General features: G+C 38.7%; 2 protein-coding genes across 2 annotated transcripts in view; both read right to left on the reverse strand.

The window, feature by feature from the left end:
- The window catches only part of LOC137261098 (mediator of RNA polymerase II transcription subunit 18-like), a 189,801-nt gene that overhangs the window by 40,757 nt on the left and 136,280 nt on the right, over nucleotides 1-12,764 (reverse strand). The window lies entirely within an intron of this gene.
- LOC137261567 (beta-1,4-galactosyltransferase 7-like) lies at nucleotides 6,862-9,358 on the reverse strand. The gene has a single exon (XM_067799339.1). The coding sequence runs from the start codon at nucleotides 8,963-8,965 to the stop codon at nucleotides 8,009-8,011; it is 957 nt and encodes a 318-aa protein (XP_067655440.1). The 5' UTR covers nucleotides 8,966-9,358; the 3' UTR covers nucleotides 6,862-8,008.

Below are 12,764 nucleotides of genomic sequence, written 5' to 3' on the forward strand. Positions count from 1 at the left end.
TCACTTTTCATGGCAAGTATGGGTTGCTGAAAACTATTTTATCTCAGATCTTCAAGGGCATGCTTTGATAGCCTACAGTGTTTCGCACACGCAAGCACGCACGCTTACGTTGCAACTACTTGTATAAGCATGGGAGCGGTCAAGACTTGAACCAGTCAACCATGACGATGACATCCCATAAGCCAGACATGCCCCGTGTTTTCTTTGAAGCTAGGGGCCCCCTGAGTGAGTGAGTTTAGATTCACGCCTCCTTTATCAATATTCCAGCAACATCACGGTAGGGGACACCCGTAATGGGCTTCACACTTTGAACCCATGTGGGGAATCGAACCCGGGCATTCAGAGGACCTCTAACTGTCTAACCTCGTTACAATGCCACCCTGGATATAATGCCATATTTTCTCCTGGACAAACAGTGCCATTATAACCAGGGTATACTATATACATGTAGTTGACTCGATTAGGTGCCTCCTATGGAAACTATAAGACGACGTATGTTCTTACGTATGCATGTCTGTGCCAGTTTGTACTTGCTTGAGTGCAGAAAATGCGTGCGAGCGTGTGACATGTCTGAATGTGCGTATGATTATGTTTCCACGACTATGCTGGTCCATACGCATATTTATATCTCGTCGTTGTAGATGGGATGTACGTCCGTGCATGATCACACGTACGTACGTGTATGTGTGTGCATGCATACACACGTGTATGTGCGCATGTGTTCGGTGCGTATGTATGCAACGAGGCCTTGCTGACTGACTATATGTGTGTTTATACCTGGTCGGTATTGATGATGATGGATATATACTGAACAGGAAAAGAAACGCAAGTTTCGAAAAAAATGAAACCTCATGGAATTAATCTTTCATGTTTATGGCTTGACAAAAAACGGAGTTGGGTTTCTTTTGCTGTTCAGTAGGGTCACACTGTATGGGACCTTTCACGCACGCAAGGGATGGCTCGTTCTGGTGCAAGCTGTCATACCTTCACTACAATCCCACAGCCTGTCGCCATAAAGCTGGAATACTGCTTACCAGAATGTAACAACTAATTATCTATAAACAAATCAAAAGCAATTGTGGTTAGAAAAGGTGGACTTATTTCTGTATTATTTAGCGAACACATATACAAATAAACTGTACTTACCGTAATAAGAGCCCTTGGTGCATATATGATGGAACCTATTTATTAAAATTCCAACGTTCGAAATAACACATGTTATCAGGTAAAGTTACAATAGTAAGTGCTTCAAAAACGAAGTAATCAATATTTGCTGCATGTTATTTTCTTGGGCGATAACCTGGTTAAAACAGTCACGATTACTTAATTGTAATACAATTACCCCTCCTCTGAAGATTCAGCTATGCCCCCAACGATTTCTTTGATTGGCAATCTAGAAGTTGATTAGATGAAGGATGAGAACTGTTTTATGGATATACAACTTCTGTATTTTGGTATTAGCGACGTTTCGACGTTGACTTGCTTGACAACGACATTAGAAATCTATGTCGAGATGTCGCTAATACAAAATAAAGAAGTTGTATATACATCAAATAGTCCCCATCCTTTAAATACATGAGGTGTTTAGACAACAGATGAGGGATGAGGCGAAAACGTTACAATGACATTAGAATCTGTGTCGAAATGTTCCTAATACAAAATAAAGAAGTTGTATATCCATAAAACAGTCCTCATCCTTTATGCCCCCAGTATCATTCATCTGCACCATATAAGCCTTCTCTGCATCTTGATAATCAAAATGAATGATATCGGAGACACTGGTGAATCACCAGAGGGAAAAAAGGAGCAACGGTGTATCATAGTCAAGCAAATATATTACGGAGTATTTTCTTACTATCAAGGAATTTTTGTCTCGTCGTTGTTTGTGTATGTATCACCGGTATAGCAACACATCGCCAGATGTTTTAACATAGTTGTATATCAACATTACATAACAACACAAGAAAGAACATGGCCCCGTTTCACAAAGCTCTCGTAAGTCTAAGATCTCGTAACTTTTCTCGTACATTCGTGCCTCCTGTCCTGTAACATAGGAAGTAGGAATGGTATGAGAAAAGTTACGAGACCTTAGGGTTACGAGAGTTTTGTGAAAGGGGCTCAGGATGTTGTGTAATGTTACGAGCTTGGCAGTGGGCGTTAAGTAAGAGCATTTGCGTTACATGAAGCTGTGAGCTTAAGAAGGCAAACACGGTAACTTTACACTATGCCATCAGTTTTCAAACCTTTATCAACAGACAGCTCGCAACTGGATATTATCATCTGCCCATAATACTTTGTCCGCCATATGGTGTCTAATGTTATCATGATTTCATCGGAAACCTTATGAGCCTCTAGTTGCACGCCTGTTTGAAGAGTGCGAAAATGTACTAAATAGACCAAACTGATAGCTGGTGAATGTTTGAGACTAGCAGATTAAGGTTCGTTCGATGTTGCATGGATCCGTTGGACCTGAATTCATTTCAGAAGTCCTTACTAGTTATATGTGTATTTAATATTTCGATGATAACTAAATAATTCAGATTTACTTGTCTTATAACGTCTTTCCTGTTATATGTCACAGAATATCCGCGTGCAATTGTGTTCACACATCGAGTGACACCATTTTCAGAATACACCTGGAAAAAGCCTTATATACACCCTGAAAAAGGCTTATATACACCTGGAAAAAGCACTTATATACACCCGGAAAATTTGTATTTTTACTACGTTGCCCAAGTTTTCTAACATCAGCGGTGTGCATGCACAGGAGTACTTCAGTGAGTTAGTAATTTCTTTTTCAGCAAGATAATGTCTTGACTACAACAAACCATATGAACATGTGTTCTTGCTCAAAATGACACCTGTTACATATATGGAGAGAGGATCAGGCATGGGATGAGACAAAAGCGTTTATTTGTTACCTGGTTCTTGTAACAGGTAAAGTTTCAAATGTACGCTAGGCGGCCTTGACCGATCTGGACTCGAGGTGGCCACGGAAGGTGTGTCACTGCATTATTCTGAATGAAAGATGTCACTGCACCAAGACGGTCCCATTCATATAAACAGGTTTTGTAGCAAGAAGATGATTATCATAATGCGGTACAACAACTGGATCCAGCACTTCCTGGACATGCTGATCACCCGTCAACTTTCCACTGTTGTCAAGTTTTCATATGAGACGCCATGACGAACCTCAACCGAAATCAACAGCTGGTGAATGTTTTTTCCCCTGCAAATGCAGTATTTCTCTGCCTTCAAACGCTAAAACAGCCAGCAAATAAACAAACTTCAGTTACATGAAGAATGAATCAGCTTTCATCAGATTGATGTATTCTTCGTCTAGTCCTCAAATTCCAGCGTTGCCGTCGCAAACACCCAAGTTAAGCGCATGCTGGTACCACTACCTTAGCAGAAGACGTTTGCTGATCATTCGGAAGTGGTACCCGTTTCCTTTCCGGCGGATACCGTTCACGTAGAGACCCAGAGAAATAGTACCGGTAATCAACTGTGCTTCAGGACTTTAAGAGGCGAATGGTTGTCATCAAGTAAGCCGCAATGGTGGCCTGTCTTCGCCGGGTTCACGTTTTCGAGTCTGGGTTGTTCATAACGTGAGGACCCGTGAAGGTCCCGGGGTAGAATAGGCCTTCAGCAACCCATGCTTGCCATAAAAGGCGAGTATGCTTGTCGTAAGAGGCGACTAAAGGGTGGTCAGTTTTGCTGACTTGGTTGACACATGTCATCGATTCCCAATTGCGCAGATCGATGATCACCGGATTGTCTGGTCCAGACTCGAATATTTACAGATCGCCGCCATATAGCTGGAATATTGCTGAGTGCGGTGTAAAACTAAACTCACTCACACTCATAACGTGAGAGAACCTTCAACTCGCTGGTTTCAAAGTATTTTCTGACCAACCTAGTGTCTAGTGGAGAATCATTTCCCGACCAAATGAACTGTAAAATATTTTAAAACAAAACGAATGTCAGCTTTTGGTCATTTATGTATTTGCTAACCTCAGACTGAACAACACACACGGTGCAACCAAAACTTCCCGAAACGTATTGAATCCCACAACTAATACATATAAAGTTCCACTGCTTTTTGTTTTTATCAATACAGTATATACAAAACTCCCTACTAAATTTGAGTGCCATCGTCAGATGACTCTATTATGGCCAAATGAAAATATTGTAACAAACATGTAGCCCAGAACTAGCTAAAAATAAACCATGTCTATCCATTGCACAAGTGGATACAAAATGGCCACACATAGGTTTTTCAATATGGCTTTCGTGGCAGCCATATTGAAATTCAGATTTAAAATCAATTGAATTTATTTCCGGGGGTAACAAGTATGTGAAGTTTGGATTCAGTGGTCAGTTTTCAGAGATTCATGAGCTACATAACGGGCATGGCATGACATAATCTCAGAAAATTTTATGTACGGGGAGCTGAAGTGCATGTGTAAAGGCGTGTCTGTAACCGTAAGATTTAAAAGATATCGACGCATCGTAAGATTTCATGCGACAAAACCCCCATCGATACAAAATGATATAATGCTCAAATGTTTTAGTTTCCATCGTTTAAGCGTTTGTGAGCTGAAAAATATATGGTAACTAATGGTTTAAATTCACTTAAATGAAAGCTATGAACGAGAGTCTTCAGCTCTCTCTTCCTCTGGAATTTGCAAAACTGAAATGAAGAGGTTCCACTGCGTTGCGATGACATTAAGACGGGTATTATGTTCAGGATCTTTAGACAACATCTGAAAGCTGACTGGTTGACAACTCTTATCACAGATTCTCCAAGCATGTTATGAACTTGACAGCTATGCAAGATAGTGGTACTAGTATTCAGTTACACATTCATACATCCATGACTAAACATGCAGTTAGTTCAGCTTTCCTGGCATTGTGATATACTATGACCTCAAATGTCTTACAATGATTATTTCTTCTTCAGATTCTCAGATCACCTGAGTAAATTTGAGTACACAAGTAATCATACACTACTCTGTGTTCATAATGAAATTGATAATCTTTCCCTCTTGCCCCAAACTGATCCTTAAGTCAGATGTGTACTTAACCAGAAGATCTGATCAAATATATAGTTTACACTGTCACAATATCATTGTCTCATACAAGTCATATGCTTGTAAGCACGTATCAGAGATTTCTCATAACATCAAGTAGACTAATTGTTTGCTTAACTGTTTAATGAATCAAATCACCATGAAAACAAAATATATAAAAAAGAAGAAACAGCTCAAAAGCAGTTTTATTTTTGTTCTGTCAACTTACATTAAATAAATTTATTCTCTGCTTTCACTGTGGCATTTAACAGAAACACATTATGTCAAACGCTATAAGCCCTGTTGAAAATCTATTATAACACTCCCATAAACACATTAATCCATTATAACACTCCAACATAAATGAACATTTTAAATCGCAACTTTTAAAGTTATCTTAAAGCAACTTAATGTGTTGGGACGAAAACAGGAAAACTATAAATAATTAAAGACATACTCAAAATGTAAACAATTACTTGAATTTATATGAAGGTTGTTCTTATCCTTACAAAAAAGAGGAGTGAGTAGGAACAGTATTTCAGAGGCAGTGTCTATGTAAAAAAAATTAACATGTAACAAAATTCAAGTTTTTTACTTTTTCAGACTTAAATTTTAAGACTTTAAGTCTTGTATATCAAGTAACTAAGGCTTAGGTTTTGGCAGTTTATGACTAAATCTTAAGAATAGGGAGGGGCAGGCTGAACTAGGAGGTGTTTGATTTTAGTCAGTAAACAACATGGCAGCCATAACACTGGGTTGTCACTTGTTTCGCCAAAGGAGGGAAAGACTTGTTGACAACAATAACGTAAAATTACTAGGACAGTATATTTATGGCATTAGATTCGTCGCCAGCCTCAAAATGCCAGATGCTGCCGCACAGCCATTCATAAAAGTTAAACACTCACTAGATGCCACACTAAAGACACTCATCACATGGAGGAGCTTTGTCACCAGAAAGTTTGTAAGCTAAGTCTGATTTCAAAACTTCAGTTCAGGTTTGCCTGAAGAAAAAATCCTGGTTTCTTTAAGAATACTGACCCAGTTACATCACAGCATGTCAGGTTTAAGAGGGAGGAAAGTCTGATGTGATGCAGGTGAGACATTTCCACTTTGGTAAAAACAAAGAACATTGTGCTGACAAGCACAAGGGCATTCAGATTCAAACCAACAATCAAAGGTTCCTGGTGTGCCAAAGGGATGCAACTCTGCAGAGCAAACTCAACTCATCAGATGCTGGGGCACATGTGTCTTCTTCAGAGAAGTTACACAAATATTATACAACCATAAAACACATGTATACTAAACAGCAAAACAAACCATAAGAGTTAGCGTTCACAGTAAAGAGACATAATGAACTCAGATAAGATGATGTCATGCCAATGACATCCAAATAAAACATTTGATTGGTGTCAAGAGTAGAACCATTTGCCTAAAGCATTCTTTCAGACTCTCGCGAACTCAATGACGCGACATTACACAGCCTGAATGCAAGCTCAAGGTGGCTACTACGAAAGCGTCACTTTTCGAGTTCAGGGGTATATCCATTTGATGGACTGAGATCAATTTGAATGTGAAAGCTGTTCAGTGTGAACAATTATATAACCGACTGTATTTTCTATAGAATAAATGACTTGCATTTATTTTGCTGTTCAGTATATGGTTTACATTAACATGCTGAGAGTTGTGTAATGCTATAAATAGCCCAATCTGTATAAACAAACAAACGTGTGACCCTCAGGACACATCCTAGCTATCAATAATACATACAAGCATGACAAACTAGGGAATTTTATAAAACATGTTTTATTATCATTCTCATAAAATATATCTTCATCAATAAAACATGTCAAAATTGGAAGATTCATTAAAGCTCTTAAACATGATAATTTGATAAACAAAAGGTTTTGGTAAAATGAAATTTGTGACACATCTTCACACTGTTAAAATGTTTTTGAGTTTCCATACTCCTGATGTAGGTTTTGTTTACAAGCAATGAAAGATACTACATGATACTGAAAATGTTACCATGGAATACTAGTAACTGTACACAACATAAAATGTAGAGTACACCAGTATAGTTACACCTATTAAAATATATTCCTTGTTGCATTTTACCAATCTATGCCTAAAATTGCACCTGCCCCTAATACAAATAACATATTTGTTAGCACTATTAAAAACTACCTTTAAAATTCAAATCATGTTTTGGCACAAGATCATAAAATTTCTAACCGGCTATTCATAGTGTTCCTATCACTATCGCACTCAAACATAAGACATGGTTGAAGGACCAGTCTCCTTATTTATTATCATGAATAAGGGTTATTAGAATCTGTAGACTTTCCAATTAAGAACTTCTCAAATGAACTTCAACCATGATAGGTGCATCAACATACATTTGATTTTAGTCTCTACTCCCTGGGGAGTATAATTCAAGCAGAAAAGCGTGCGACCAAAAGGGTCAAGTGGTACATTAAAATCAAGTACAGCATAAATGGTCTGTAACCTACTAAGGAAATACAATAGAAAAATAAATCCAACCCTCCCTACCCAGTCAGTTTCTAAAACTTCAACAAAAATAATACATATTTAAAAAAATGACCCTATCGTTATCTTCAAGGAGTCTGTATGCATCTTTGAATAAGCTACAATGATAAAGAGAGGCATATTATAGAATGACTATTTTAACATGTTTTACAAGGTTAATTTGAGTATGTAAGCTTTCCTGGGAGAACCTTAAAGATGTGATATATACAGGTCTGAAAATTGGCATAAATAACATTATTAATACTTGATATATTCATAATCTGCACAGCCTGGATAAATGAGGCATGAGGTTGATAAACATGATTAATATTGTTGCCCTTGGAGACATTTCCACAAGTATAGCTATTAAAACATCAACAAAGCATAATGGCTTAACTTACAAACATAACTTATTGAACATTGTTCTGTGAATAGTTTTGTAAATACCATTCATGATCTTCAGGCTGTAAGCACCATGGAGTTGACTGGACATCACATATTAATTTCACATTTAGTATGGTCACTGGAGCATTGTCTATAGTCAGTTCTCTTCTACTGGCGATGTTATACTGAACTGTTGACATCCCAGTCTCCCTGTCCAGCCTTCTTGTCTTGTTCCGTTGGTCAAAGTAACGCTTGTTGTCCCTGGGCCTTCTCTTCCTGTCATGGACATGTCTGAAGGTTTTGTTTCCTGTTGTAATATTTTGAGGTCTCTGAACAATAATCCCAGCTTTCCTCATTCTGACATAGAATTCATCATCCTCACGGCCCCAACCCCAGTATCGGTTTGATAAGCCATTCAACAATTTGAAATCAGATGATTTCAAGAGAAGTATTCCACCTACGAATGTTTTATAGTGATATAGAGGATGGAGATTAGGTGCAGCAATGTGAAAAGGTCCATTTTCTGGATAGGAGTAGCTGAGAGCTGGGTTTAGCGGCAACAGATCCACATCATGCATGGCAATGTAATCACAGACTTCACTGCTTTCGCGAAAACCAACATTGATAAGGGATGCTCGGTTAAACCGAAAATTATCAACCTGGTTCACAACATAAATTTTGTGACGAACGTTTTGATTGTTAAGGAAAGTATGCATGTGAGGTACAAATTCCATCAATTCTTCAAACCTGTCTCTCAGAGGCACAACAACCGCCAGGGTGTGATTGGATTTAAACCGGTCAACTGTAGCTGGTGTCTGGACAGTTCGAACATCCGTCTGCACGGAGTCGCTCTCTTTGGGTGGACATTGGCACTGTGTTGAATCTGGTAACGGATATCGGGCAAGGTAGAAACAAAACACCAGCGTTAGAGCCAAGCACAGTAGAAGAATGTGCGAGGATGAAAACAGCCTCCTGTTGGCCATCCATCAACTTTAAAACAAAAGTCAACAAATTATACGGAATCCCGTAAGCGTCAGGCGTGTGTTCTTCTGTGAGACAAGCGGCTACTGTTCAACTCACTCCAAACCGTCAAACGTCATCATTTCGGACTTCTGACATATGGCTCACACATGGGCTGGCCGACTCAATTGAATGCCACCGAGGGTAACGTATCAGGAAGGTTGATAGCAAGCAGGGAAAAGCGATTCTGTCCCGACAATCTCCGTCAGCTATATGACACAAGTAGCCACACAAATTTTCCGTGGGAACGCCTTTTTTCATGTTTTCGCAACGACCACTGACTGTGCCTCTCCCCAAAAAATTGACTGACCCATGACAGGTCGTTCGCAACTCCCAACAGCCAAACCTTAACAAACGTGCTGTTGTGGAGCTTGAGTATATATAAATTGCGGAATCGGTTGAACAAATACGAAAAATGGAGTCAATCCGAAACACGAAATTCCGTCATTTCAGCATAAATGACCCATTTGGGGTTACAGAGACACCAAAAATAAAATATCTAATATTACTAAAATGACATTTATTTCTAGAAAATAAACATCCAACCTATTTAAAACAAAAATTCCACTCAAAGATACTTTTGGTTTTCGAGATATGGCACCTCTAAATGTACCTTCGACATCTTCTCGTACGGAGATAAGAATTATGACATACTTCAAATTTAATCTCTTCCTATCATGATAGGTCAGTTAAACATTTGTCCAATTAAAGAGGGGTATGTATTCTGTTGAAGCACAATAAACTTTGTTTGCCTCGAGCCTTTGTAATCAGATACTGTAAAGTGAAAACATTCGTGTCTGATGAAAAACTTACACGGAAAATAAATGTTCCATTCCAAATGTGTTTATATAAAACATACACCATAATCAGTCAAAACAATAACTGTGTCAAGATTTCACATAATACTAAAGTTTAGTTCACTCCCAAACAAACGACATGATCAGTAATGCCAAATTCTCATTATAAGCATAAACACGAAATAATACCATTAAGATCACTGTAAAAGTTCACAAATGGCAATTTCACTATAATTCTAAAGGCTATAAAGCAATACATGCTGTACCTTGCAACACTTTATGGAGGCAACACTAGAATTTGAACGTACGTAGGGCTATATTAAAATTGTCTGTTTTATCAACAACAGACAAACGTAAAAATCCACCATGTGTCCATATGGAGCACGTGAAGAACTCTGTGAAGTAATGTCCGCTTTGCTGTGTATACTACAAACAAAAAGTGTGGGAACGTCCTAAAATTTAATAACCATACATCAACTTAAATGTTGTGATCTCATTTATACTCAAGGTAAATGCATTTTTGTTCGCTTAATGGGCACTTTCAAGGAGATGTTGGAACATACAGTGAAGTACTCTGGCACTGATGACAAACAGTAATGAAACAGTTGTTTTATAGTCAGCCTTGCCTAAACAAAAGTTAAAGACCCCCAAAGCAGTTTCTTGTTTATTTTAAGTGTCTGTTACCGTGTGTATGTTGGCGACATGGACAGACATCAATTGACACCATTTTGGTTGAATGACTGAATTGCATTTGATTGAAAGCATAGCACATTGGTCAAATTTGGAGTGTTTGCAAATCTCCACATCTCATTTGGAGATTTCCGTAAAACATGCTTTGTATGTCTATTACTCAAGATATACAGTTCGCCCTTCCCCCATGTATAGTGTAATAAAGTATCCATTTGCTCTGAACTGCTCTAACAATAAAGCTCTCGGATGCTTCTAAGATGCCAGATGTGATACTTAAGGGCAATAACGAGGTTTTTAATGAGGTTATGTGTCGATAAATATCAACTCACTATACTGAGGTACGATCAGAAAATTCAACAGAAGAACTCTGCATTAAATGTGTCGAAATTTTGGTGAAGGAGTGTATATTTTCATTTTACCGCTGATACATATACATGGTTTCATATACAGAAAAGGCCAAATGAAAAAGAATATCATTTGCCAAAACAATTATATACCATCATGAAAAAAAATCTGTCCACCGTTTGTTTGAACTGTAAGGTGTCATAATGGTCTCAGTAACAACACGATTAGGATATCACATAAGGAGATGAATGCATCTTCTACGAAGACGAGATTATTATCTATGGATTAATACGTAGATGTGAGCAATTTATATGATGATATTTTAAAAAAAAATATTTTAGACCGTGGCCTTAATACACTCTCATATTTGATGTAAAATGTAGGGAATCCAAGTTTTTCAAAACGTATTGTAGGAATGGCAGTATCCCCCTGTGCGTGAGATGCACACTGATCTTACACTGGACTATTTCTTTAAAGCAGGATTTTGTACAACATGCAACATTCCACGCAGTTCAATCTGCTGATAGCGCGTGACCTCATTGTGTGACTGGTAATGCTGCAAGGCCGTCAAGAACCAGATTCCATATAGTTATATCTGAGATAATCTACAACTCTCTATATAGTCTCCCTGGTTATATTGCCACACTCAGCAACATTCCACTATATGGTTGCAGTCTGTAAATAACCAAGCCTGGGCTGGGCAAGACAATCCCGTGATCAACAGCATCGGTCTACCCAGTTGATATACAATGAGAAGTTCCAAGCCGGTCAGTGAGCCGGACACCCGATCCCGTTAGTCTCCGTTTAAGACAAGCATAAGTTGCTGAAGATAAATCCCGAACCGGCTCTTCACGGGTAGATCTTGTAATATCAGTTATTGTCTTCAGATCAGTCCAAATAAGACTGCAGCACATGACACTTGTCTACTCCAACGTCTCCTTTCTCATGACTGGAATCTCTTCCTCGGGAATCCCCCTTGCTACAGTGAATGTTTTATGCTTGTTATATAGATCTGAGATCAGACAAACCAGTAGGTGATTGCTTGATCATTGAGTCAATAATGAAGCATGCAACTTAGTTTAGAAATGTTGCTCAGTGCAATAAACACAATTTTTATTCATGACATTTTTAAATCAGTGGGATGCATTGACAATCCTGACTGTCAGAACCATGAAGTTTGACCCATCAAATTACTGATCCTGACTAGGCAGGGGTGTTGTCTAGCGGGGAAAGTGAAGACCCAGGTTCGATTCCAAAACTGGGCACATTGTGTGAAGCCTAATTCTGGTGTCTCCTGCCCTGACATTACTGGACTATAGCTGAAAGTGGTATAAACCATAACTCACTCAGTGATCAACCGATCCGGACTCCCTTATCAAGACACCAGATTCCGATGATCATAAAACATATTCCCCTGAGGTGGCATGAGGTAAGGTTAAATGATATATTTTTTAATGCAAGCACACTCTGATTTTATGCTCCTCTGTTCCATGATTACCTGCTCAACCACAGTATTCTGTGAGCCTTTCATTGACACACTGGAAGGTTTTCTTTCCTGGCAACTCTGAGCTGACCACATTACCAGTCCTTTGTTTCATCCCTTAATGTCTAACATCAGGCAGAGACACAACAAGTACCATAATTTGGTGTAACGTGGTCCAGAATTGAACCATCATGTTCCATCCATCCAATACATTAAGAACTAGGTCAGGACTGAGTGAGTGAGTTTAGTTTTTCACAGCACTCAACAATATTCTAGCAGATGGCAGTGGTCTGTAATAATCGAATGATCAACAGTCGATTCTACGCAGGTTTGGCCACCTGCTCCAGTTAGTCGCCTCTTATAATATACACGACTTGCTGAACACCAGTTCTAACCTGGATCTTCGTGCTTGTCAGGAACTGGCACACTGTCACTGATTCCATGGCA

Source organism: Haliotis asinina, chromosome 14 (genome assembly GCF_037392515.1).
Source record: "Haliotis asinina isolate JCU_RB_2024 chromosome 14, JCU_Hal_asi_v2, whole genome shotgun sequence".
Taxonomy (NCBI): Eukaryota; Metazoa; Mollusca; class Gastropoda; order Lepetellida; family Haliotidae; genus Haliotis; species Haliotis asinina.

Bases quoted from the DNA above. Each gene is read 5' to 3' on its own strand.
- LOC137261567 (XM_067799339.1), bottom strand. From the start codon at position 8,965: ATGGCCAACAGGAGGCTGTTTTCATCCTCGCACATTCTTCTACTGTGC.